This window comes from Acomys russatus, chromosome 19 (assembly GCF_903995435.1).
Source record: "Acomys russatus chromosome 19, mAcoRus1.1, whole genome shotgun sequence".
Taxonomy (NCBI): Eukaryota; Metazoa; Chordata; class Mammalia; order Rodentia; family Muridae; genus Acomys; species Acomys russatus.
In genome coordinates this window covers 18,638,577-18,666,521 of record NC_067155.1, presented here as the reverse complement: position 1 = coordinate 18,666,521, position 27,945 = coordinate 18,638,577, and the positions used below count along the sequence as shown (strand labels likewise).

At 53.9% G+C, this 27,945-nt stretch overlaps 1 protein-coding gene across 1 annotated transcript; it reads left to right on the top strand.

Moving 5' to 3' along the window:
• Window positions 1-12: 12 nt before the first annotated feature.
• Catsperg (cation channel sperm associated auxiliary subunit gamma) lies at window positions 13-27,437 on the top strand. Its single transcript, XM_051162054.1, has 29 exons — window positions 13-1,618; window positions 2,156-2,412; window positions 2,524-2,577; window positions 3,960-4,104; window positions 4,209-4,335; window positions 4,466-4,538; window positions 6,483-6,638; window positions 8,008-8,179; window positions 9,160-9,297; window positions 13,098-13,157; window positions 13,282-13,401; window positions 14,569-14,619; window positions 14,729-14,858; window positions 15,669-15,780; window positions 15,990-16,148; window positions 16,233-16,342; window positions 17,032-17,245; window positions 17,712-17,774; window positions 17,867-18,071; window positions 18,167-18,285; window positions 18,612-18,692; window positions 18,779-18,835; window positions 22,764-22,920; window positions 23,102-23,165; window positions 23,298-23,393; window positions 23,637-23,726; window positions 26,013-26,105; window positions 26,195-26,294; window positions 27,201-27,437. The coding sequence occupies exons 1-29, from the start codon at window positions 13-15 to the stop codon at window positions 27,435-27,437; spliced, it is 5,046 nt and encodes a 1,681-aa protein (XP_051018011.1).
• The last annotated feature ends 508 nt before the right edge of the window (window positions 27,438-27,945 follow it).

Sequence of the window (27,945 nt, the reverse complement as noted above, 5' to 3'; positions counted from 1 at the left end):
GAGGCTCAGGGCATGGACAGGAGAGATGCGAAAAAGTGGAGGGAAAAGGTGTCGGTGGGGACAGTGAGGATCGCAAAGTCAGCCTGGGTGTGGAACGACGGGCTGCCTTGCGGCCTGGAGAGACTCCGAGATCACGAGAGAAGTCGGGGAGAAGAGAAACTCTGGGACAAGAAGAGGGTTATTTACGGGAGGAGTCGCGGCGAGGAAGAGAGAGCCAAACGCGACGACTGGCGTGGTGGTAGAGAGAGGAAAGATCGGGGTGAGGAGCGACCACCGGACGAAGACAGATCCTGGGGCGAGGAGAGAGCCCGAGGAGCAGAGAGGCCCCAAGACCAGGAAAGGTCCCCAAAGGAGAAGAAGGCTGGCGTGGAAAGGCTAGCCAGCGCTGGGGAGAAACCACCACCAGGGTGGGAGAAGGGCTCTGAAGGGAAAGGGCGGGTCGAGCCGCAGGCGCAGGAAAGCCAGGTGGCCCAGGACCCCAGGACAGAGAGCAGAAGCCAGGACCAGGAGCGTGGCCCCGAGAGAAAGGGGAGCGAGGATCTCCACCACGACAAGACCGGGGTCCCGAGCCAGGACCAGGAACGCGTCCAGGAGAGAAAACGGACCGAGGACCCGACCGCCATAAAGACTTCGGGCGCCAGCCAGGGCAAGGGGAGAAAGGGGAGTGAGAATCGGATCTTGAGAAAGGCCCAGGGTCCGAGCCAGGGCAAAGGGCGCGACCAGGAGAGAAAGGGGAGCCGAGGTTCCACTACCAGAAAGGCCCAGGGTCCGAGTCAGGGAGAAAAGCGCGACCAGGAGAGAAAGGGGAGCCGAGGTTCCACTACCAGAAAGGCCCAGGGTCCGAGTCAGGGAGAAAAGCGCGACCAGGAGAGAAAGGGGAGCCGAGGTTCCACCTCCAGAAAGACCCAGGGCCCGAGCCAGGGAGAAAAGCGCGACCAGGAGAGAAAGGGGAGCCGAGGTTCCACCTCCAGAAAGGCCCAGGGCCCGAGCCAGGGAGAAAAGCGCGACCAGGAGAGAAAGGGGAGCCGAGGTTCCACCTCCAGAAAGGCCCAGGGTCCGAGCCAGGGAGAAAAGCGCGACCAGGAGAGAAAGGGGAGCGGAGGTTCCACCTCCAGAAAGACCCAGGGCCCGAGCCAGGGAGAAAAGCGCGACCAGGAGAGAAAGGGGAGCGGAGGTTCCACCTCCAGAAAGACCCAGGGCCCGAGCCAGGGAGAAAAGCGCGACCAGGAGAGAAAGGGGAGCGGAGGTTCCACCTCCAGAAAGACCCAGGGCCCGAGCCAGGGAGAAAAGCGCGACCAGGAGAGAAAGGGGAGCGGAGGTTCCACCTCCAGAAAGACCCAGGGCCCGAGCCAAGGAGAAAAGCGCGACCAGGAGAGAAAGGGGAGCGGAGGTTCCACCTCCAGAAAGACCCAGGGCCTGAGCCAGGGCAGGGGCCATAGCGTGGACGGAGGTGCGGGCGAGGAATCACCCAGGAACAAGACCAGAGGCCGGCTTCTGAGCGGGGCCACAGCGAAGAGAAAGGGCACGCGTGACGAGGGCCAGCGTGAGGGCGGGGCAGCCCGCGAGGAGGAGGGACCCAGGGCCACGGACAAGTCGGTGGTCGCCGAGGGGCGCACGGGTGGGGAAAGCAGGAAGGGCTCGGGCAAGGCAAGAAACGCAAAGAGAGACTTGGCGAAGAATAGGTTCAGAGTCCCCAAAGCCGGCACGGAGAAGAGCAAGGTCGCGGCAAAGGGAGAGAGAGCCAATAGGAGGAGGGGCGAAAAGAGCCGCAGGGGTACAGAAGAGGCCGGAAGAAAGATCGGGGGCGGGGCCAGGAGCATTAGCAGGGGCGGGGCCAGGAGCATTAGCAGGGGCGGGGCCGAGGGTAAGGTCGGGGGCAGGGCCAGGAGTATTAGCAGGGGCGGGGCCGAGGGTAAGGGCAGGGGTGGAGGCGTGGCAAGGAGTAAGAGCAGGGCCCGGGCGGAGAGTAAGGGCAGGGGTGGAGGCAGGAGTGGGGCGGGGGCCCGAAGCCTGATCAAAGGTGGAGCCCGCAAGAAGGGCGGGAAGAAGGGCAGGAACGGAGCGGTTTCCTAGAGATCAGCCTCAGCTAGCAGACTTGCAAGTGGGTATTGACCCCCACGTTCTCCAGGTTCTAATTACAAGGTGTGCTGACCAGCCATGTCCCCTGTTAGCCCTGTGTGGCCGAGAAAACCAAACCTATGGGCGTTCTGGGTACTGCTGCTAGTGCTGCCGCGGTCGTTGGATTCGGTGCGGGTAGACCCTATCCAACAGTGCAACTGGCTTGCTGTTCTGAGCAAGTTCGAGACGGTAGGCACGCACTTCTACAAGGATCGATTTATCGACCACGAGCCCATTGATCTACAGACCGAGGTGTTCGAAAAGTTGGGAGACTCGCCAATCGACCCCAAGGAGGTGAGGGAACTGGGATCAAGAGTATGAAAGGGATGTTGGGTCAGTAAATATTAAAGGGATCCTGAGTCAGTAGACCTCACGACTAGGTATTTCACCCACCTTTTCTTACAGAAATATATGACTTTTCCTTACTACCTGCAAATCAACTTCACCTGTGCGGGAAAGGTGAGCGTTTACAGTGAGTGTGATGGTTTCTGTGAGTCTCCGATTCCCCATTGTATTTCAGTAATGTTTTTCAATACAGTTTAATAGTGGTCTCCACCAAGCCTGAAAACCATAAGGATTCTGTGTCCCAACTAAGTACCAGACCACGATAGGCACGAAAATCATGCCCCCCCCCATTTTAAAATTGAGATGTGGTTCATTTTTTTGTATCGTTTAGGGGCTTTGCACATGCTACAACTGAATCCTGCACTTGGCCCCCCAAATTTATCTTTTTGTTTGTTTCTCTTTGTAGACCAGGCTGACCTCGAACTCACAGCGATCCGCCTGCCTCTACCTCCTGAGTGCTGGAATTAAAGGCATGCGCCACCATGCCCGGTCAGTCACTTTTTTTAAAAATGCATTTTATTCTTAATTGTATATAATGTATAATTAACGATAATATTATTTCTATAATTAGAATTTGTATTTTATATATATGGAGCTGTATACATGTGCATGCAGTTGCTCATGAAGGTCAGAAGAGGGCCCTAAGTCCCTGGAATTGCAGTCACAGGCCAGTGTGGCTTGACTTTGGTGCTGGGGGTTACACTTTGCCTTTGGAAGGACAGTGCCCTCTCTTAACCAGTGAGCCACTTCCTCAGCCCTGTTCATTGGCTCTTTGTTTTTCTTGCTTTCTTGGTTTTGGAGACACACTTTCTCTGTGTAGCCCAGGCTGGCCTCCAACTCACAGCGATCCACCTGCCTCTGCCTCCCGAGTGCTGAGCTTTGTTTCTGTGTGTTTGGGATGTCTTACTATGGAGCTCTGGCTGTTCTGGAACTCACTACTTAGATCAGGCTGGCCTCGAACTTGCATCAGCTCTCCCACTTCTGTTATTTGAATGCTGGGATTACAGATATGAGTCACCACCTTCAGCTCAAAAGTTTTGGTTTTGTAAACATTTTATGTGTATGGGGTTTTGCTTGTATGTGTGTCTACACCACACACATGCCTGGTACTTACAGGTTCCAAAAGAGAGAATATAAACCAGAAGACAGGGAGGGACATAGTTCTGGCTCACTTAGGACGTGTTACCAGGCTGGCCTCAAACTTGTGGTGACCCTCCTGCTCCGGTCTCCAGAGGGGGTGAAAGGAGACTGTTACTGTACCCAGCCTCTAGATTTTATTTATTTATTTGAGACAGTCTCACTTGAGAGCCCAGGCTGACTTCAAATTCCCTTCCCTATGTGTCCTTCTGGGCTAGCCTTGAACTAGCAAGCCAGCTGCTGTATAGCCCTGCCCTCTTACCCTTCCAGCATGGAGAGCAATTGTCTCCAACCCAGCTCAGGATGTGGGGTCTCCAGACAGCTGGACCCTGAAACTAAGGTATGCCTCTTGCCCTCAGGATAGCGAGGAGATGGCCCGAAACGGCCACCTGCTGGGGATGAGGCCCAAGCTCCTGGTCTCCTACAAGTGCCCTGTCAATTTCTATAAGTGGGAGATTGAAAACGTGCAGATTCAGTTGGACGCTGCTCCAATGCGTAGCCGAGGTGCGCCAAATGGCTGAGGTGGGGGCAGGGGCAGGAAGTCCAGGGGTACCCCGAGCATGGGCTTCCGGCAGTCTCTAATGCCTTCGCACCCCACCCAACGCCAGGGTACTGCTCATCAGAGGCCATGTGCATCCTGAACTGGTACACACCCCTGCCCTTCAAGAATGGCAGCGCGGTCATCACTGTGGACATCCACAGCAATGGCTTAGGGCCTTACGTTCCCCAGAAAAGGTACCTGAGCCTAGGGTGCAGAGGAATGCCAACCCCCCAGAATCCAAAGGGAGCAGGGAGGGGGGTGGGGAAGGCGGCTGTGAGCTGTGGGCACCCCGAGACAGCATCCCTCACTGGCGCCTGCTTGCAGGTTCTACGTTAACATGAACGGCTTCTTGAAGAGAGAAGCCAGTGGTAAAGTCATCTACCGACTGGGATATGAGGTGAGGGCTACTGACGGGGGCGTGCACGGGGCAGGCGTCGTGCCCTCCGAACCAGCGCGATGCCGTGTGCAGGCCACTTACTTGAGCTCCAGGCCCCAGATGACATTTTCCCAAATGTACCATTCAGTTTCTCCTTCAGAGTTACGCTAGAGAGGGTGGCGTTGCTCACACTCATGCATGCATACACATACACACATGCATGCGCGCGCACACACACGCTCCAGTTCCTAGGGAACCGAACCACCTCAAGCTTCCCAGGTAATTGTGCGTGCTTATACCATGGTATGCGCGCTTACTTATTATGTATGCGGTGTTCTGGCTGCACGTACACCTGCAGGCCAGAAGGGGGCGCCAGATCTCACTATAGATGGTTGTGAGCCACCATGTGGTTGCTGGGAATTGAACTCAGGACCTCTGGAAGAGCAGCCAGTGCTCTTAACCTCTGAGCCGTCTCTCCAGCCCCCAGATGACAACTTTTAAGAGCCTGTTCTTTCTTTCTACCATGTGGAATTGCCTGGGATTGAACTCAAAGACATTAGACTGCCAGGCCATCTCATCAGCCCCTGTGTAGTGGTTTATAGTTGTTTTAAAACAGGATCTCTCAGGGCGGTGGTGGTGCACGCCTTTAATCCCAGCACTCGGGAGGCAGAGGCAGGCAGATCACTGTGAGTTCGAGGCCAGCCTGGTCTACAAAGCGAGTCCAGGGCAGCCAAGGCTACACAGAGAGACCCTGTCTCGAAAAACCAAAAAACACAAAACGAAATGAAACAGGGTCTCAGTGTGGCCCCCAGTGCTTTCCAGGTCGCCCTGCTGGGCAGGCCTTGACCTCCCGCCAAGCCAGGCCTTGCATGCTCATCTGAACTCTTCTATTGCATTTATCCATTTTGTGGTAGGGGAGGGGCGCGCATGTGGCACGCGTGGAAGTCAGAAAACTACTTTCAGGAGTGGATTCTCTCCATCATTAAACTCAGGACATGAAGCTTGGTGACAAGTGTCTTTTCCCCACTGAGCCGTCTCCCACGCCACATGTCCTCACTCCAAAGACAAGAACAACACGGCTCCAAGGCCAGGGAAGCGTTTCCTGTGTCCTTCAAAGAGTTCCCAGAGAAGAAAACCTGAAACCATTCCTCACGATTCCTACCCCATATCCCAGTGTGTGTGTGTGTGTGTGTGCGCGCGCATGTGTATGTGTGCATTTGTGTCCACATACTCGCGTGGCTGTACATATGTGTGTGCACATGTGTAAAACTGTGCATATATGTGTGTGTGTGTGGACACATGTGTGCGCACATACGTGTGTGTGTGTCTGTGTGCGCTCATGCATACACGTGTGGTTATGAGCATGTGTGCGTGTGTGATGGTGAACTCAGGTCTTTGTACTTGCTGGACTAACAACATTTCTCCTGAGCTAAATCCCCAGCTCTCCCTTCATCCTGAGTTTACTGTGCATTCGTTCAGTCAGCAAAGAACGGGGCAGTAGCTCAGAGTCCTAGTCAGGGCTCCCTGCACCTCCTCTTAAAAAGGAAGGAGGGGGCCAGGCGTGGTGGCTCATGCCTTTAATCCCAGCACTCGGGAGGCAGAGGCAGGCGGATCGCTGTGAGTTCGAGGCCAGCCTGGTCTACAAAGTGAGTCCAGGATGGCCAAGGCTACATAGAGAAACCCTGTCTTGAAAAACAAAAAAACAAAAACCAAAAAAACAAAAACAAAAACAAAAACAAAAAAAAAAGGAAAAAGGGGCAGCAGCTCCCAAGGCCCTGGGTGACTGAGGAAGAGGCCTGTGAGGGGCTGGGTCGGAGGGAAGGCACAGTGGGGGGGGGGGGGGCAAGCTTAGGAATGTGCCAGCAAACAGCAGGGGCTTTGTAGTAAGGAAGACCTCGGCTTGTGGCCGAGATGGAGGCATAGTGAGGTAGGTAGGGGCTGGACGGTGTTTTTGCTCCCTGACAGAACTTTATGATGAAGTCTGATAGCCTTAGGCGCTCGAAATCCAGACCCCTGTGGTTCACAAAGGACCAAGCCCCTGTGCTGATCCTCGGCGGCATTGAGACTGAGAAGGCCATTCTGATTACAGACACGAACTTCCACGACACCGACATTGTGGAGGTAAGGACAGGCATGCGCAGGCGCTGAGCGAGGGGCCCCAGAGACATGCCAGTCTCCAGCAAGGATATGAACATATTTACTGCCAGGAACCAGAAGTTCAAATCTTTTTTAAAAATGCATTTTGTGTGTGTGTGTGTGGTGAGATGGCTCAGAGGTTAAGAGCACTGGCTGCTCTCCCAGAGGACCCGGGTTCAAGTCCCAGCAACCACACGGTGGCTCACAGCTGTCTGTAACTCCAGTTCCTAAGGATCAGAAGCCCTCTTGGCTACCCTAGGCACCAGGCATAAGGCAGTGTATAGACTTAAATACATACAGGCAAATCACCTATATACATAAAATGATATGTATGGGAATACATACACTATAAATCCACGTATACAACCATACACATGTATGTAGAGAGAGACGGAGGAGGGAGGGAGGGAGGGGTGGGGACAGACAGACAGCCAGGGATGGTGGCGCACACTTTTAATCCCGGAACTCAAGAGGCAAAGGCAGGCAGCTCTGTGAGTTTGAAACCAGCCTGATCTATGTAAAAAGTTCAAGGCAACGGCCTGGAGAGACGGCTCAGAGGTTAAGAGCACTGGCTGCTCTTCCAGAGATCCTGAGTTCAATTCCCAGCAACCACATGGTGGCTCACAGCCATCTATAGTGAGATCTGGCGCCCTCTTCTGGCCTGCAGGAGTACATGCAGGCAGAGCACTGTATACATAATAAATAAATTTACAAAAAAAGTTCAAGGCAACATAGTAACATGCTTTTTTTTTTAAAGACTTTATTTTATGTATATACATGCTCTGCCTGCATGTACACCTGCAGGCCAGAAGAGGGCGCCAGATCTCACTATAGATGGCTGTGAGCCACCATGTGGTTGCTGGGAATCGAACTGAGGACCTCTGGAAGAGCAAACAGTGCTCTTAACCTCTGAGCCAGCTCTGCAGCCCAACATAGTAACATTCTTTCTTGGAAAATACACACACGGGCTTGGAAAGGTGGCTCAGCAATTAAGAGCAGCACGCTGGCCTGGTGCCCACAGAGGCCAGAAGAGGCCACTCGGTCCCCTGGAACTGGCGTTACAGAGGGTTGTGAGCCTCCTAGTAGGCGATGCGAATTGAACTTGCGTCCTCTGGAAGAGCAGCCAGCACTCTTAGCCAGATTCAGCATGGAATGTTTTCTGTCCATGTAGGCAGACCTTGGACATGGGCACAGGGACTGTTGAACACCATTTGTGCACATCTTGTGTGCAATGCCCAGACTGGCCACACTGGGGCAGTGCACCTAGCTAACAGTCAGAATAGTGGGCTAGTGGAGGCAAGGCTTGGAGGCTGAGGCCTCAGACGCTTGCTCACCTGGTCCCTGTCCCTGGCAGCTGAGCATTGACAGCTGCTGGGTTGGCTCCTACTACTGTCCCATGCTCGGCTTCTCAGCCACCATCTTTGATGCCATCTCCACCGAGAGCACGCTCTTCATACGGCAGAACCAGCTCGTCTATTATTTCACAGGCCGCTACCCAACTCTGTACGACACAGACCAGAGCAGCAGTAAGAAAGCTGGGCTGGGGGGGGGGGGCACGGGAGAGGTTGGGGAGACGCGGGGGTCAGGGAAGCAAAAGCAAGGGGTTTGTTTACCTGCAAGGAAAAAGTCCAGGCACCGCCATGGTGCACACCTGGCGTCCCGACACTTGGGAGACAGAGGCAGGGGGATCAGGAGTTCCTAGTCACTCTCAGCATGTTTGGGTGAATCTGGGCCACATGGGGGAGCACATGCACAAGTGGGGGGTACTGCAGACTCCTGTAATCTTAGCATGTGAGAATATTTAGTTCAGGGCAATCCTGGGCTACGTATTAGGTTCCAGGCAGCCTGGGGAGACTTAGAACTGCCTCACCCCAGTCCCTCTGGTGGGAGGCTGCAGGGTGGGGGGTGTGGGGAGGCGGCAGGAGAGGCGGGCATGCCTGTTCACAGCTTTACCTGACCACGAAGCCCATGAGCACTTGCTTCAGACACTCATGTGACTCTTGCTCTCCTCGTTGGGCTCGGTGCCTCGGGCCCATGGCCAGCCGCAGAGAAGTTAGTCAGTGGCTGCAAGCTGGAAGGGGCTCTGATTTGCCTCACACCGCCCAACACTCCGTTCAGAATGAGGGGAGCACTAGGAGTGAGCCCATCTAGACCTCATGGGCAGCCCACATTTAGCAGCACACACCTGACACCCCAGCAGATGAGAATGGAGCAGTGGGAAGTCGGCCACTTTGAGCTGAGCCTGGGCTATATATGGAATTAGAGGCCAGCCATGGCTACAGCGTAAGACCCTGTCTCATAAAACCAAAACCAGTCACAGCACACGAACTCTGGCATAGCAGATCAGAAGTGTGTGTCACACAAGTGACAAATGTTGTTACAGTGGCGCCCAGTACCACAGTGACGTGTTGTTATGGGCTAAGAGGACAGGAACTCTAAGACTGGAAGGAGGGGGTGGGGTCCAGGCACCGGTCCGCCCTCCTGGAGTCCCTGTGCTTGCCCCTAGGCAGCTGGGTTCGTGTCCTTCCTAGTGAGTGCATCAAGAAGCTGTGCCCAGTGTACATGAGTGGGAATGGCTCTGAGTACGTCCTGGCGCTCAACACTGGCCAGAACGAAGGCTACATCCACATCGGGACCATCACAGGTAAGGCTGCGGCTCCTCCGCGCTGTCTTACCCAGGACTCCTGTCCCTTGGCCTGTGTCCTCGGGAGAGGTGGCAGGCTTGTGGTCGTTCCACGTGTATGGAAATGGGTACCATGTTTTTTGGACTATAAGATGCACTTTTTCTCCCCAAAGGTGTATGGGGGAGTCGAAATTAGAGTGGGCCTTTTTACTGTTTTTCTTGTTTTACTGCTCTAAGAACTGGGTGCATCTTATAGTCCAAAAAATACAGTATGCTTGCTGCCAAGCCTGAGGACTTGAGTTCAACCCCTGGGACCCCACATGATGGAAGGAAAGAACCAACTCCCTCAGCTTGTCCCTCTGGCCCCCTCAGATGTGAACAGCATGCAAGAATGTGGGGCCAGGGGCTGGAGAGACGGCTTAGTGGTTAAGAGCACTGGCTGCTCTTCCAGAGGTCCTGAGTTCAATTCCCAGCAACCACATGGTGGCTCACAACCACCTACCATGGGATCTGGCGCCCTCTTCTGGTGTGCATGCATATATGTATATGTAATAAATAAATAAAACCTAAAAAAAAAAAAAGTGGGCCACCCTGGTCTATATTGGGAGTTCCAGGCTACATAGGACTACGTAACGAGACCTTGTCTCAACAAAGATGGAGGAGGGTTGGAGAGATGGCTCAGCAGCTAGGAGCACCGCTGCTCTTCAGAGCGTTCACATGGAGGCCCTAACTGCACTCCAGGTGATGTGGTGCTCTCTCTGGGCCTCCTCCAGGACCAGGGACTGGGGTAGTGTACATACAGATAGCCGTACAAAGCACTCACACACAGAAAACAAACCACAAAAGTTATTGGCGGCACTGGAGAGATACCTCAGTGGTTAAGAGCACCGCCTGCTCCTCCAGAGGTCCTGAGTTCAATTCCCAACAACCACATGGTGGCTCACAGCCATCTATAGTGAGATCTGGCGCCCTCTTCTGGCCTGCAGGTGCACACGCAGGCAGAGCACTGTGTACATAATAAATAAATCTTTAAAAAAAAAGTTATTGGCTTGTCTACATTGGGTGTTAGGCAGAACTCTGACCCCAAATTTCTTGGTAGTCAAGGAGTCACACAACAGAGGTGCAATCTTCTTCAGTGTGCATTTTTATTTCATCTATGTGTCTGTTTTGTTTTATTGTTTTGTGAGACAGGGCCTCAGCATGGAAGTTGCTGTCTTGGAACTTGCTGTGAGTGCAGACCAAGCTAGCTTTAAGTCCACAGGGACCTCCCTGCCTCTTGGGTGGAAGCCTGCAGCAGCATCCAGGGTGGTCCTGTTTGTGTTTCCCATCAGGCACCTGCTATGTCCAACTGAAAAGACATTGATGCCTTTTGTTTGGTTTGGTTTTTTTAAGTAGTTGATAAGTCCCTGTCATTACATCATACGGTGACTAAATATGATACAGGACTCCATAACCTGCCCCACAGACCTCTAGATCTGTGACTCTCACTTCCCGTCTGTACAATGGGGTGACCTAAGAGAATGGGTGCTGTTGTCATGACCAGATGACAAAGATTAAATAGCAGTGGTGGCAGCGCACGCCTTTAATCCCAGCACTCGGGAGGCAGAGGCAGGCAGATCGCTGTGAGTTCGAGGACAGCCTGGTCTACAAAGCGAGTCCAGGATAGCCAGGGCTACACAGAGAAACCCTGTCTTGAAAAATGGGGGTACACACATATAGTCACGACACTTGGAAGGCTAAAGGCAGAAGGAGCAAGGCTTGGAAGCCATCTTAAACTAAAAAGGACAGAAGCTGAGCCAGAGCTTGGCTCAGCATGAGAGGACGTGTATGGCATCTACCAGCGAATGCTGAGGCCACCACACCTTGCTACAGTAATCTTTGTTTTGCTTTGTTTTGTTTTTTGAGACAGGGTCTCTCTGTGTAGCCCTGGCTGTCCTGGAGCTCACTCTGTAGACCAGGCCGGCCTCGAACTCACAGAGATCTTCCTGTGCCTCCTGAGTGTTGGGATTGAAGTCTAACCCCCAGCCACAGATGCTCTGATTGCTGTAGAAGAATGTTACTTCAGAGCATGGCTGCTCTGGCAGAGATCCCATCCAAAGACCCTGGTCTGTGTGATCCAACTGGAATACAAACACGCCTTTAATCCAGGAGACAGAGGCAAGCAGATCTGAATTCAAGGCCAGCCTTTTATATAGCAAGTTTCAGGTAAAGAAAAGCTTAGGTCCAGGGGAGATGGTACACACCTTTAATCCCAAACTATGGAGGTGAAGTTAGTTTGTAGAAGGAAGCACCCATGTTTGAAAGTGATATCTAGGGGCTGGAGAGATGGTTCAGAGGTTAAGAGCACTGTCTGCTCTCCCAGAGGACCTGAGTTCAATTCCCAGCAACCACATGGTGGCTCACAGCCATCTACAGTGAGATCTGGTGCCCTCTTCTGGCCTGCAGGTGCACATGCAGGCAGGACACTGCATACATAATAATAAATCTTAAAAAAGAAAACAGTGATGTCTAACTGAGTTGCAGAAAAGGTGACAAATCAGAAATATTTGACAGAGTAGAATATGCCCAACTCTCATGTGAAGAGAGAGGAAAGGGAAGCTACTTAAGCTATTATGGGAGCTTAAGGGAGAACACCGAAAATGGGAGAGAAGGAGAGAAGGAGGGGGGGAGGGAGAGAGCAGGGAGTTTTACCAGGAGAGTTTTGCAGAGCGGTCGAATGAGAGAAGCAGCTGACTCAGGTGAAGACAGAAAGAGCCAGGAGACCAGGAGTGATTGCTGGGGTTAGTTCGAGGCCAAGCAGAGAGGCCAGGGGAGAGGCCAGACTGAACACAGAGGCCAGGGGAGAGGCCAGAGTGAATCAGCCAGCTGGGGGTAGAGTTTGAACAGAACAGCTGAACTGAACCAGCCAGCCCAGAGCTCAGAGAGAACAAGGAAGTCTGAGACTTCCATATTCAGCAGTAAGTCTTAGAGGCTGAAAACATTCTAGGTCCAGGTTAGATTGTACAGAGGCTAGAAGCTTCCAGGACTAGGCCTAGTTAGCAAGAGGCAGTGAGCCTCCCAGACAACAACTGAAGCAGATGAATACAGATTGGCTTCTGTTGGTCACCTCTCCAGATGTAACAATGTTTCTGAGACAGTAGGCCAAGGGTAGAAACAGGAAAGCTGGAAGGCAGGCCCGACCCCTAGAATCCCTGGACTGAGAGGGTCAAGGTGTGGGGTCTCCGATGGGGTGCTGGTTGGGTGGGATGGGCTGCTGGTGCTGATGGACTGGAAAGGGCCTGAGTGTGGGATCTGACTTGATCCACAGATGGTTGTAGGCTCAATTTTCTTACCCAATTATTTTATTAACAACTTAGTGACCGAGCATACGTCAGTTATAACCCGACTAACCAAAAAAATAGGAAATGAGGATTAATGGCCACAATAACAAAACCTTAAGGATATCAGTTCCGGGGGACGATTCTCTGGGCGTGAGCCGCAGGATTTCTTCTGCTGGAACCTGGGGTAACCAGAACCCAGAACCTCAGCAGGAGCCCGAGCCCCGAAGCCTTCCCTCGAGCGGTTCTCTCTAGGAGCGTCTTGAAGTGCAGTGATGAACAGCCAAATCTATCCCAAGTCTCCAAAAAGCCCCCACGTCCAGTCGTGGGCTCATTTATAGATCTCCTCCCAGAGTCTGTTCACGGGATCTTTTCAGCTGGCAACAATTAAGCTCCTGCACCGAGGTGGTTGCTCTTCTGGTGAATTAGCCTCACCTGTTCTCTCACAAGACCGTTTGGACCCCACACTTGGGATCCTAAAACACAGGTTTATCTCTCCTTCAGATGGTTCTGTGTCCTTCCAGATGGTACCAAATGGCTTGTCAATCTGCGACAGGTTACCAGGTACTCTTTTTTGGTGGGGTGGGATCTGGGGCAGGAGAGTGGAAGGCCTCTGAGAAAGGGTGTGAAAGGTTATGGGGAGATGCCTGGCTCCTAGACTGTTCTAGGTTCTGCCCTCCCCCAACAGGCACAAACTGCTCTATCGACTGGGCGCTGTACATCGACGATGAGAGGAACTTGATTGTGTTGGTGAAGACGCTCAACAGCAGCTTACATGTGGTCTTCTACCTACTCAACTATAATTTAGGTAATCAGGTTGCCCGGAGGTCAGGAGGGAACGGGCAGGAGTTGGGACCGTGGACCGTGTGCCCATCCCAAATGTGCTACTGTTAGCTAAGACGCGGAGTGGGCTGGGGGAGCTAGAAGGACAAGGCGGGGGGTGACTGCAGAAAGGAAACCGAGGCCAGATCTGAGAGGCGCTGTGGTCCTCAAGGAGGTTCAGCCTTCTGTTCCTGTGGCAAGAAAAGAACAGTAGAGGGGCTGGAGAGACGGCTCAGAGGTTAAGAGCACTGGCTGCTCTTCCAGAGGTCCTGAGTTCAATTCCCAGCAACCACATGGTGGCTCACAGCCATCTATAGTGAGATCTGGTGCCCTCTTCTGGCAGAGCACTGTGTACATAAAAATAAATAAATAATTCTTTAAAAAAAAAAAAAACAGTAGAGAAAGGATGCCCAACTGGACTCCAAACACACACACACACACACACACACACACACACGATATCCTGGGCCAGTGAGATGGCTCAGGGCGTACAGAGCGCCTCCCACCAAAACCTGTAACCTAAGCTCAATTCTCAGGCCCCATGTGGTAGGAGAGGACTGAGTCCCGGAAGCCGTCTTCTGTTGCTGTAGAATAACATTAGTATGCATGCACACACACACACAGAGTACGCACACACACACACTCACACAGAGTATGCATACACACTCACATAGAGTACGCACACACACACAGTATACACGCACATACACACAGTATGCATGCACACACAGAGTATGCGTGCACACGCACATGCACACACACAGTATGCATGCACACTCAGAGTATGCATGCACACACACACTCACACAGAGCATGCACGCACACTCACACTCACACAGAGTAACGAGGACAAGCTGAGGAAGGGTTTCTACCCTAGATGGAAAACTTTAAGTAGAATCGTAAGGCGGATGGGACTTTGTGTTTATTTGTTTGTCTGTTTTGAAACAAGATTTCATTATGTAGTCCTCGCTGGCTTAGAACCCACCATGTAGACCAAGCTGTCTGCAGACTCACAAAGACCCACCTGCCTCTGCCTCCTGGTGCCGGCGCCCGCATGCCAACTGTCTCCTAGTGAGAGTTGGAAGGCGGTGACTTTGCCCTCCTTCAGATCCTGAGAGCCTTGAGGTCTCAGGTGCCGTTTTCCTTCCTTTAGTGAATAACACCCTGGAGACCCTCTACGTACTGCCACCGTTCATCCCAGAAGGTAAGGCCAAAGGGCGAGGGCGGCCAAAGGGGGGAGTGGCCGGGGAGAGCGGCCGGGGAGAGCCCGGCTGACCCCTCTATGGCACTCTTTCCTCCTCGGCTGCGGTTAGCTCAAGGCTTGGACTTCCTGGTGCTCCTTGGGACAGAGACCTACACCAACACGCCAATAGACCCCAAGGGCATGTTCTTCAACACGTACAATAACATACTGTACATCTGGGGCAACTTCATCCTGCAGAGGTCGGTGTGAGCCCTCTCCCCAAGGACCTAGACCCACACAGAGACTCATTTATATACATGCTTTTTATTTGTTTTGGAGATAGATCTCACTTGGCTGTCCTGGAACTCACTCTGAAGACCAGGCTGGTCTTGAACTCAGAGATCCTCCTGCCTCTGCCTCCCTAATGCTGAGATGTGCCATAATTCTCAGTAAAGTTGTATTTTATTTGATCGTGTGTATGTATGCGTATCTGTGTGGTCCAGGTGGTTTGCCAGGGCTACACAGAGAGACCCTGTCTCAAAAACAACAACAGCAAAAGTCTATTGAGTGATAAATGGAAAGATGACATTGCAGCTTCAGGCATGGCTGGGTCAAAGTTCAGAGGACTCTGTTTTTAGGCAAGGCAGTACTTTTATTGTCCTAGGCCAGAGTGCTGAATCTTGGAGTCCTCCCTAAAATAGTCAGAGATGGGGATACAGGGGCCCAAGGGCCCAAAGATGCTCCAGTACATGGTGGGAGCTGAATTTAGGATTGCAGGGTTCTATTGCTTTGTGTGTGTATGTGGTTTTTCAAGACAAGGTTTCCCTGTGTAGCCTTGGCTCTCCTGGACTCGCTCTGTAGACCAGGCTGGCCTCGAACTCACAGCGATCCACCTGCTGAGTGCTGGGGTTAAAGGCGTGCGCCTCTACTGCCCGGCTCCGTCGCTATTGTGTACACTGCCAGCAGACAGTCTGTGAGTCATGCTATTTTGTGGTTGCAGTGGGGGGAGAAACAGGTGCCTGGGACACCGGATGCCGCCTGCTCAGAGTTCCCCTTTCCTGCCCCTGCAGCTACACTAGGAAACACTTCATTTACCTGGCAGACTTCCCCAGGCAAAGCACCATCAAGTACGCAGTCAACTCCTACCAGGGACAGATGGTCTTTGTCACAGAAGCAGAGGAGGTGAGCTCCCCCTTTTCACTCCCACACCCTCCTGCCCTGTCAGTGTGGACACTCACCTTAAGGGACTCTGAGGTAAGGTCACTAGGAGGCTCTATCTGTAACAGGGTCTTTGCCAAAGACTGCGTGGTTTTGGAAGGACACGGCACAGTGCGGGGGGGGGGGGGGCGCGGGTTCCTCCCAGCCCTGTGTGATGGTTTCTGGTTCCACAGATCTGGTACTTCCAGGAGGGCGGCTACGACGTATACCGGCTGATCCCGTCCACAGGCTGGGACTCCTACGTCTACCTTCAGAAGATGGAACAGTCTCTCTACTTTGGGGATGAAGAGGTCTTGATCTCTGTCTTCTTTGAGGATGGGCAGCTCTTCCAGGTGCCAGGAGGGCTTGCTGGGGTGGAGGAGGGGCGCTACAGGGCAGGGCTCACCACCAGCTCACCTTGCCTGCTTCTGGCGCAGCTGTTATATCTCACCAAGGACGGGACTTCTCAGGTGATCAGGAGGCCGGTACCCGTGGGGAGGTTGCTGGTGTATCAACAGCCCAAACCCTACACAATCCAGAGGAAAGGGTGAGAAGATGGAGCCTGTGAAGCTCAGGGCTCCCAGTCCAGGGGTGGGACCTGCAGCCACCCTCAGGATAGCCTGGTGGTGGGGATGGGCGCTCAGCAAGGGCCAAAGCTCAGAGACAGGAGGAGGGAGAAGGGAGCTGTGGCCTGAGGGCAAGGCGGAATTAGTGAGGAAGAAGTGGGAGGGCGCTCAGACCTGGGACTGGAGGAGGGAAGGGGACTCGGGGCTCAGTAAGTGACAGACTCCAGAACCGGGCCCGCAGCTGCCCTCTTCTCAGCACTTGTGAGGTTAAAGGCATAAGAATTTGGAATTCAAGGCCGGCCGGTCTGGTCTAGACAGTGGGACTGGATGGTGGAGGCGCTTCAGGGCACCTGCAGAGGGTGCAACCAGGAAGGCAGCTTGGAGGTCGAGGGGGGCGGGCCAGGATGAAGGCAACCGCCCTAGCTGGGATAGAGGGAGAAGCCATCATGGAGAGAGCAAGCTGGAACTGACGGTGGAGGGGGTGGGCTCTGGTCTGAGGGACCGCCAACAGAGAGTGCCCCACGCAAGCACGAGGGGCACTCACCTGTGTTTGGTATAGGCCAGGTTGGATGCGGAGAACGAGCAACTCAGAGGTGGGAAACGTAGGCTGGGGACGTTCCTGATGCTCCAGAGGACTCAGCGCCAGCATCTTGTCTCCCCTCGTGCCCAGGAAACACAAGACGCTCTCCTTCACCAACTTCTGCCCTTTCAAGATGATGCGTCTACGGGACCTGCCCCAAAAGCAGCATTTTGCACGCCTGGAGATCTACCATGCTTCGCTCCCTGAGGTCCCGGATCCCTTGGCCTTTCACACCAACGTTACCCTCGCTGTCTATCAGGGCCTTGTGTATTACCTGCTGTGGCTGCACTCCAAGTATGACAAGGTGGGCACCTGGAGGCCCGAGAGGGGAACGGTGCAGTGGGGGCTGAGCCTGAGGGGTTCGTGGAGCCAGCGCAGAGCCTGCAGGTCAGAGCTGGGGGGAGGCTGAAGGGGCAGAAGGCAGCGGGCAGGCGGTCTCTGTGAGCCCAGGACAGCCAGGGCTACACAGAGAAACCCCGTCTCCAAAAAAGCCAAAACAAAACAAACAAGAAAACCTAGGAGGAAGGTTTATCTTATGTCTTCACTCTCAAACACTTGGCCAGTGGAGGCAGAGCTCCCTGGGCTGGGCCCTGCACACCCTCACAGGCACACAAAGCCCTGTTTCCAGAAGGTCTGGGTGATTGTCTTTCACTGTGAGCTATCCTTCCCCCCCCCCAACTATCTTTTACTCTGAGCTGAACCCAGTCCTAGAGCTGTCTGCTTCCTCCCTGATTTCCTGACACCTCACGGGTGTCTGACCCGTCCCACAGCCCTACGCGGACCCTGTGCACGATCCCACCTGGCGCTGGTGGCAACACAAAACACAGTACAAGGTAGGCGGCCAGGCTGGGAGTTGGTGGAGGGACAGCACTGAGACGCATGCGCCTGGCCCGCCGTCCACTAGCTGACTACCCGGTGCATGCAGGATTACTACTTTTACCTGTCCAGCAACTGGCTGTCGCTGGAAGGCGTGTACATCGACATGGACAGCTATGAAAAGGTGTACAACACCTCGGACGACGACCGAGGACTGCCCCCGGAAATCTACCTGGACAAGGGGACCTCGTTTAGTTTTACAGTCTTCCTGTCCTCACATGACGACACCTCATCCTCATCGGCAGCAGGCCTCGGTCCGTGGGCGGGGCCTGCTCGGCAGCCGAGGGGCGGGGCCTGGACCCTCTGGGGGCGGGTAGCAGATATCAAGCTCCTCCCTCCTCCTCGGCAGGCTCCATCTTCCAGGCGGAAAAGAAGCTGGCAGTGGCGGTGATAGTGGCAGATCCCGAATGCCTTAAGGCATCTGTGAGCCATGAGGTCCTTCTTAATCGCAAAGCAGTGCTCTACAAGGTGAGGAGGCTGGGGAGGGGGTGCGGAGCCTTGGCTGCTCTCACTCAGCTCCTCTGCACAGTCAATAGAAAACCACACATTTATTTGTTTGTTTGTTTTAGAGACGGGTCTTTCTGTGTGGCCTTGGCTGTCCTGGACTCACTTTGTAGACCAGGCTGGCCTCGAACTCACAGAGATCCGCCTGCCTCTGCCTCCCGAGTGCTGGGATTAAAGGCGTGCGCCACCACGCCCGGCCCGACACAGATTTTATTAGCTCCCTTGAGTCCCAGTTATCAGGTCTCTGGATCCTAGGACCGACTTGGATATCTCCTTCGTCTTTCCCTCAGGTTACAATCACGGACAGAAAGGTCTGCTATGGTCAGGGCCTCAGTGGTTACAACCTCAAGAAGACTTCCATGGTGGTCAAAGTATGGTCCAAGCTTGGGGAGAGGGATGCAGGGAGAGAGAGGCGCTGGCCCTTGGCATTCCCATCATCACCCACTCCTCCCTACAGGTGTTGGGCTCTTCTGGAAAATGTTTCCAGAACACATACCTTGGGACAAACATGCAAGTAATGGAGTTTGGGTTCCTGGGTCTGGTCCTGGGGGTGGCGGGCTGGGTCCAGTCCCCACAGGGCTGGGGACACCTCAAGTGCGTTCCTATTTCTAATGTACGGGTACGGGTGTTTTGCCTGTGTGTTTGACTGCTCACCCTTGTGTGCATGGTGCCTGCAGAGGCCAGGGCCGAAGAGGCCATCTGATCCCCTAGAACTAAAGTTACAAATGGGTGTGGCGGTGGTGGCGCACGCCTTTCATCCCAGCACTCGGGAGGCAGAGGCAGGTGGATCGCTGTGAGTTCCAGGCCACCCTGGTCTTCAGAGCGAGTCCAGGGCAGCCAAGGCTACACAGAGAAACCCTGTCTCGGAAAAATAAAATAAAATAAAGTTACAAATTGCTGTGGGCTGCCATGCGGATGCTGTGAATTGAACCTGGGTCCTTTACAATGGTCGCTACACACTTTGTTTGCTCGCTCGCTTGCTTTTTAATGTCGATTGCCAGAGACTGAACTCAGGCCTTTGAGGGAGCTGAACAAGTACTCTACCATTAAGATGCCCCGTCCCCAGTCATCACAGGCTGTCACTGTCACCCATGTATGCCCTTAACCACTGAGGCCCAGAGCCATGTGCACCACCCCAGAGAGCTCATCCGTGTTAGAAGTCCCGGAGTCCTGGTTCTCCACAACTGCAGCCACCAGGGAGAGGAGGAAGGCAGAGGTAGTGGGCACAGACTCCTTAGATGACACGTGTCACAGAGAACAGGCTCTGGGTGAGTCAGGATGTAAGGAGGGGGAGGGAGAGGCTGGACCGTGCCTGTTCGTGTGTGTGTGTGTGTGTGTGTGTGTGTGTGTGTGTGTGTGTGTGTGTGTATGTGTGTGTACGTGCGCGTGTGCGCTTCAGAAAGGTAAAGAGAACAGTGTGAAGGCCGAAGGGTGAGGTTAGGGTTTTAGGTATGATCTGTCTGTCTCGTTCTTTCTTTCTTTTTTGGCTTTTCTTTTTTCTTTTTAAAGATTGGTTTATTTATTATGTGTACAAATCTCATTATAGATGGCTGTGAGCCACCTTGTGGTTGCTGGGAATTGAACTCAGGACCTTTGGAAGAGCAGTCAGTGCTCTTAACCTCTGAGCCGTCTCTCCAGCCCTCTTTTTTGGCTTTCCGAGACAGGGTCTCTCTGTGTAGCCCTGGCTGTGTAGACCAGGCTGGCCTCGAACTCACAGTGACCCACCTGCCTCTGCCTCCCGAGTGCTGGGATTAAAGGCGTGCGCCACCACGCCTGGCTTTCTTTTTTCTCTCTTTCATTCTTTCTTTGTGAGGCAGGGTCTCACTCTGCTATATAGGCCGACTTCACTCTTGTAGTGATTCTCCTGCCTCAGCCTCCTCAGCTGGATCCCCTTTTGTGTTGCTAGCGATGGAATGCAGGGGCCCAAACATGCTGCTCCTCACTGTCGGGTGAGCCGCGCGCCAGCCTCTGGGGTCTGTGCTGAAGACTAAGCAGGCATGGTGGCAGCGTGCCCCATCCCTGAGGAGGCAGAGGCCCCAGGGACCCTTAACACCTCTCTGTGAACTCTAGGCCAGTGCTCTGTAGGGTCAAACTACATTCACAGCTCGAGACACAGTTTTCTCATGTGAACATCTGGGAGAGATGGCTGTGTCAGTCCAGCGGCTGAGTTCTCCATAGACCACGTCTCAGCTGCCTGTCCAGCCTCCTGTTCTGGGCTGACTGCTGGGTATGACATGACGGCAGTAGGCCCGGCCTGGAAGGTGCTTACTCAGAGGCCACCAAACTCGGGCCACAACCTCTGGATGTCATGACCTAGCCCCAAACAGGCCTAGGGAGAGTCTTCATTCTGAAGACAATGTCATGGGTTCCCCTGAGCCGTGCACTCATTCTTGTGTAGCCCAAGCTAAGAGCTACGAGCCGTGAGCAAGGGCCGGTGTTGTGCAAGTGCAGGCCCCAGTGGCTTTGGCGTGCTTGCCGGTTCCCTGTGGGTCCCATCTGTCTGGGTCAGGCCTAGTTCCATCCCTTAACACTGTGTGCTTCTGTAGAATGGATAAGTGACTTGCCTTTCTGTGCCTAGATTTTCATTTGTTTTTGAGACAGGATCTCAAATAGCCCAGGCTTGCTGTGTTGCCAATGTAGCTAAGGACCTTGAGTTCCCCAACTCTCCTTGTGTCAGCCTCTAAAATTCTGAGATTACAGGTGCAAGCCACCACACCAGCGCCCCAGCCCCACTCCACCCCCCAGCCCCATACCCACGGGGCCTCAGTCTGTAACACAGGCTAGCTTGAACTCACTACATGGCCCAGGCTGGCCTTGAACTCACAGCCATCCTCCTGCATCCATTTCCTAAATGCTGGGATTATAGCATAAGCCACCACAGCTGGCTGGTCCTCACTTTTGTCACCTGTCTTTGTTGCTGTCCTTGTTTGAGACAGGGCTTGGCTATATATAACACTGGAGTTTGGCCTCAAATCCCCGATCTTCCTGCCTCATCCTCCTGGCTGCCGGGATAACAGGTATGTGCCAGCACACATGGCTGGCCATCTCTAAAGTGGAGGATATTGCCTAGGGTGATGCTACACACCTTTAATCTCGGTGCTCTGCAGGCAGAGGTAGACAGATGTATCTTTGTGAGTTCAAGGCCAGACTGGTCTTACTTGTGAGTTCCAGGACAGCCAGGGATACATAGAGAGACCTTGTCTCAAACAAAGAAAGAAACAAAAATAGGGCATATTAACGGTCTGTATCACACAGGGCTCACATGGGTTTAATTAAGAAAATATGTTAAGGGGGCTGGAGAGATGGCTCAGAGGTTAAGAGCACTGACTGTTCTTCCAGAGGTCCTGAGTTCAATTCCCAGCAACCACATGGTGGCTCACAGCCATCTATAGTGAGATCTAGCGCCCTCTGCTGGCCTGCAGGTGCACATGCAGGCAGAGCACTGTACATAATAATAAATCTTAAAAAGAAAGAAGCATATATCTTTAAGTCCAGCACTTGGGAGGCAGAGGCAGGAGGATCCCTGTGAGAAACCCTGTCTCAAAAAACCAAGAAAACAGGGAAAAAAGAAAGAAAGAAAAAAAGAAAATGTTAGTATCACAGAACCCAGTGCTTTGTACATTTATCCTAAGTGCTGCCTTAGCTGGGCATTGTGGGACAGGCCTGTGGGTGGTGAGGAACTCAAGGATAGCCTGGGCTACAGAAGAGTCTGTCTCAAGAAACCGAGGAAACTGGGCCTGGTGATGCGGCACTTTCAATCCATGCAGCTCTTGGGAGGCGGAGGCAGGGGAAATCCTGTGAGTTTGAGACCAGCTTGGTCTATGCCTGCCTCACGCTATAGCCAAGAAGATGAAGCTGAGGGCACAGGGTAATGTGACTGGACCTGGAAAGAGTTAAGGGGAGCACAGGGAGTGAAAATGATCCAAACGTGTTGTATGAAATTCTAAATGTTAATAAAATGTTCATGAGAAACAATAACAAAACAACAAACAAAAATAAATGAAAGAAAGAAAGAAGAAAAAAACGACAACAACAGTAGCCAAGGGCTGGAAATGTAGCTCATGGGTAGTGTTCTTGCTTAGCATTCAAGGGCGGCCCAGAAACCTTAGCACTGCAAAGGAAAAGCAGGCAGGCAGTAGGACTGTGGCCAACCAACCGTGCTGATGGGGGCGGGGGGCTGGTAGTGTGTGTGTGTGTGTGTGTGTGTGTGTGTGTGTGTGTGTGAGAGAGAGAGAGAGAGAGAGAGAAGGAGGGAGGGAGAGAGAGTCTTCTCTGCTCCTTCAAGGCAATCTGGCCACGCCCCAGCAGCAGGTCTGGCCACGCCCCAGCAGCAGGTCTGGCCACGCCCAGCAGCAGGTCTGGCCACGCCCCAGCAGGAGGTCTGGCCACGCCCCAGCAGCAGGTCTGGCCACGCCCCAGCAGGAGGTCTTTTTCCTTCCCAGGGTTACTTGATGGTGCCAGTGTTAATCGGCTGTCCAGCTGGCAAGCGCCTGGCCTTCGATGTCACCTACACGATTCTGCACTCCCAGGAGATAAACAAACACTATTTCGACTGTGTAAAGGCGAACCCCGAGATGCCGTGCTTTCTCTTCCGTGACTGTGTGTTTCATCCCTTCTCCCGAATGAACTACCCTCCTGTCCTCCGGCCCTGGCTCTTCTTGCCTCCCCGCCACAGTCCTTTGCCACAGCCCACCACCTTCTGCCCCCTCCGCTTGTCTTCCTGCTCCTCTCTGGACAAAGCTAATTTCTTTCCCCTTCTGCTCTCCTTCCCAATCCACAGTGTTCCAGCCCTTCTTCTTAGTCCAAGACATGGTGACAGGGGACTCTGGCAGCTTCCTGGGCAGGTGAGAGAGAGCAGGCCAGTTGGCAGCTGCCTGTATTCACCAAGGGAGAGAAGGCGGGGGCGGGGTGGGAGGGAGGGAGGGGCACACAGGTCAAGGCCCTATGCGGTCCACGTTTGCCTCTGCGTTCTGCAGCTACCTGCTGAAGGTGGTGGGCGGCGGTCACACCATTGACACCATCCGAGACTACACGGAAGAAGAAATCTACCGTTACAACAGCCCGCTGGACAAGTAATCCCTCTTGGGCCCTTGTGCGCAGTTGGTCAAGTCTGGTCTGCGGGTGTCCCTTCTCCCTTCCAGTCAAGCAGGGACCGATTTCGGCAAACCTCAAACACCGGGTGCCTTAGACTCCCCCTGCAGTGAGGTCTAGGATCCCAGGGTCCTGCCCCGCCCCAGGGCCCCCGCCCCCAAAGGCAAGGACAACTGTGTTATACTCGACCCAACCTGACTTACACTTTCTATGGCCCCGCACAGCACTAACAGCCTCATCTGGAAAACAGAAGACCAAAGGACCACTAAGGACAAGAAGTTCTACATAATGTCCTATCAGAGCCCTGGAATGGAGTAAGTGCAAGTCCTGAAAACTCCGTGTGTGTGTGTGTGTGTGTGTGTGTGTGTCTGTGTATATGTGTGTATGTGCCATGTGTCTGTGTGTGTGTGTGTGTGTGTGTGTGTGTGTCTGAGGATGTCCTTGTCCTCTCGATCCTCCCACACAGGTTTAGAGGGTTGTAGGTTTCCAACCCAGGGCTTGGTGCATGCCAGGCAAGCATTGTACCCACTGAGCAAACCCCCAGCCCCTTTTTTCTGTTTTTGTACTGTTTTACACAGAGTCTCACCATGTAATCCTGCCTGCTCTCAAAATTATGATTGTCTGTTGTTTTTAAATTATCTGTATTAGCCAGGTGGTGGTGGCGCACGCCTTTAATCCCAGCACTCGGGAGGCAGAGGCAGGAGGATCGCTGTGAGTTCGAGGCCAGCCTGGTCTGCAAAGCGAGTCCAGGACAGCCAGGGCTACACAGGGAGACCCTGTCTCGAAAAACCAAAAAAGAAACCTCCCAACTCCCCCCCCAAAAAAAACCCCCAAACCAAACCAAACCAAACCAAAAACTGTATTATTAGTATGGCCTAATAATGTTTATTATCAGACCAATGATTCTTATTACTTCAGTAAACATGCTAGCTATTAATCAAGACACAGACACCTGTTATATTTTAAAATAGTGTTGGTTAACCTGGGGCAAGGCAGATATCAATCCTCTAAACTACCTCCCATAGTGGGGCAGGCGTGGGATCCCTGTCTCAATCCCACGCCATCTGCTTCTATCAAGCTCCCTCCCACCCATAATCCCAAATACTTGCTAATGTTCTTCATCTGGCCTGGATTCTCCATCCATGCTGGCGGCCATGTGCTTCTCCGCCACCTAACCCACGGCGGCCTTCCTCTCCTCTCTCTCCTCTGGTCCCTCTCCTCTTCCTGTCTTCCTTTTTCTTCTTCCCAGGATTCCTCTCTCTCTCTGTCTCTCTCTCACCCTAGCCACACCTGGATCTCCTCTGGCCTGCTCAGGTGGGATGGCTTTTATTAATCAAAATGTGGGTAACAGAGACAGCAAGCAGTAATTAGCATCAAAATGCATTACACTGTCCCCCAACCCTTGTTCTACTCTGCCTTGTGAAATGTGGGGGTTGTAAATATGCTCTTTGCACCCCCACCCCCCACCCCACCCCCACACAGAGGCATGCACGTGCGCGCGCGCGCGCGCGCACACACACACACACACACACACACACACACACACACACACACACCATCCTTGTGCCCATTGTGCTCCCTGAGAGGCTTCCTGATAGTCACACTAATTTGTATTTGTGGTGTTTTTTGTTTGTTTGTTTGTTTGGTTTTTTCGAGACAGGGTCTCTCTGTGTAGCCTCGGCTGTCCTGGACTCGCTTTGTAGACCAGGCTGGCCTCGAACTCACAACGATCCACCTGCCTCTGCCTCCTGAGTGCTGGGATTAAAGGCGTGCGCCACTGTGCCTGTCCTGAGCACAGTTGAGTACACACAATATAACATTTTTAAAAAGGAGGAACGAAGGCCCGTGGATCTCTGAGTCTGAGGCTAGCTTGATCTGCACAGAAAGTGCAGCCAAAGGGATACAGGGAAACCCTGTCTTGAGGCGGGAAACTAATGAATGGTCAGCATCCGTTAACAGTTACATGGAGGTGCTAGTGAAGGCGGAAAGCGGCCCAGAAGCACTCCTGACAGCCATGGCTGGTCAATGAAGGGAAGACAGGGTACCACAAGGCAGCAAATGAGCAAACTAACCAACCGCACCCAAGGCTGCTCATCCCAGGGTTAATGAACGCTGACCAAGAGGGAATATGACTGAGAAAGATGTGAGCTTGTGCCTCGCTTGTGTTCAGACTGTGTGTGGGGTGGAAGAATGAAGGCAGCACCCAGTAGGCATTCAGTACTTGTGTGTGGGGTGAAAGAATGAAGGCGGCACCCAGTAGGCATTCAGCCCAGCATCTCGGCGATGTAGCAGGCAGCGGCAGGCGGAGCGGACAGTGAGCAGCCTGGTTGATGGCAGGTGCTCGCTCAGACAGCGCTACTTTCTGAACGAATGGATTGGGCAGGCGAAGGCGGAAGTTGGCCGTGTGGCTCAGTAGGCTACTGCGTGCCTCGAGCCCTCCACTGAAGGGCCGAGGCGGGGCTGGTGGGGCCGGTGGGGCTGGTGGCAGTGGAGTACCTGTCTAGCTCGCAGGAGGCTCCACAGTTACCAAGGAGCAGGCACCAAGGAGGTGTCGCCCTGGAGCGTAGGCGCTGCAGCTGCCTCAACTTGAACCCCCTCAGGTGGCTGTGTTTGGAGAACTCCCCATGCCATGATGTCACCCCCCGAAACATCTATGCCCCCGAATTCTTCCTCAAGTTGCTGGTGAGCAATAGGTGAGCCTGGCATACAGCCTAGGTGTGTGTCGGGTCTGGGGGGTGGTGCCCCACTATTTACCCAGTCCTGGACTCCATTTCCTCATCAGAGGAGTAGACACTAGCACATACTGTGACTACCAGCTCATCTTCATCCTGCACTTGCATGGGTTGCCGCTCAGCAGCAAGCGTTCTCTCTTCATCGTCATTGTGAGTGGCAGCCAAAGGCTTGCCTACTGGGTGGGCAGGGGGTCCCCACCACCGTGCCCCCTGTGACCGACTGCTGTCCTGGGCTTGCAGGTGGGTGGGTGGGCAGGGGGTCCCCACCACCATGCCCCCTGTGACCGACTGCTGTCCTGGGCTTGCCTACTGGGTGGGCAGGGGGTCCCTCCCCACCATGCCCCCTGTGACCGACTGCTGTCCTGGGCTTGCAGGTGGGTGGGTGGGCAGGGGGTCCCCACCACCGTGCCCCCTGTGACCGACTGCTGTCCTGGGCTTGCAGGTGGGTGGGTGGGCAGGGGGTCCCCACCACCGTGCCCCCTGTGACCGACTGCTGTCCTGGGCTTGCAGGTGGGTGGGTGGGCAGGGGGTCCCCACCGTGTCCCCTGTGACCGACTGCTGTCCTGGGCTTGCAGGTGGGTGGGTGGGCAGGGGGTCCCTCCCCACCGTGTCCCCTGTGACCAACTGCTGTCCTGGCCTTGCAGGTGGGTGGGTGGGCAGGGGGTCCCCACCACCGTGTCCCCTGTGACCGACTGCTGTCCTGGGCTTGCAGGTGGGTGGGTGGGCAGGGGGTCCCTCCCCACCATGCCCCCTGTGACCGACTGCTGTCCTGGGCTTGCAGGTGGGTGGGTGGGCAGGGGGTCCCTCCCCACCGTGTCCCCTGTGACCGACTGCTGTCCTGGGCTTGCAGGTGGGTGGGTGGGCAGGGGGTCCCCACCACCGTGTCCCCTGTGACCGACTGCTGTCCTGGGCTTGCAGGTGGGTGGGTGGGCAGGGGGTCCCTCCCCACCATGCCCCCTGTGACCGACTGCTGTCCTGGGCTTGCAGGTGGGTGGGTGGGCAGGGGGTCCCTCCCCACCGTGTCCCCTGTGACCGACTGCTGTCCTGGGCTTGCAGGTGTCCATCAGCCTGCTCCTTGGTCTGGTGGTCCTGTACATCCTGTTCTGTCTGCTGTGGCCTCACATAGTGAAGGCCTGGGTCTCACTACGCTGGAAGATTAACAACCTTATGGCGTCCGAGTCCTATTACACATATGCCAGCTCCAATGCGGCCTTGAGTGTTCACTCTCAGACAGGCTTGGAGGGTGCCCCCAAAGAGGACAATGCAGATGCAATGAAAGCGGAAGTGGCCTGAACCCCCAAGTCTGCACCCTTGCCCATAAGGCCTCTCCTAGTGGAACGACAGCTTGCCACCTACCCAGGGTTTTCTGGTTTGCTAGGATGTTTGTGTCTCGTTCAGACCCTAATAAAGCCTCTTTTCAGAATCCGTGCTGAGGCCTCAGAAAGGCCTTCGTCTGCTTGGTTTGCATCAGTGACCAGCACAGCCTGAGTTGCTGTCAGAATCCATGTTTTCAAGGTGGCACAGCAGACAGAGGAGCTTGCTGTGCAGCCAGATCCCTGGATGTGACTCTCTGAGCTGTCCTCTGCCTTCATCGTGAGTGGGTGGTGAGGTCACACACATGAACACACACTTTTTTTTTTTTAATTTTTAAAAGATTTATTTATTATGTATACAGTACTGCAGGCCAGGAGAGGGCACAAAATCTCATTATAGATGGTTGTGAGGCACCATGTGGTTGCTGGGAATTGAACTCAGGGCCTCTGGGAGAGCAGATGGTGCTCTTAGCCACTGAGCCATCTCT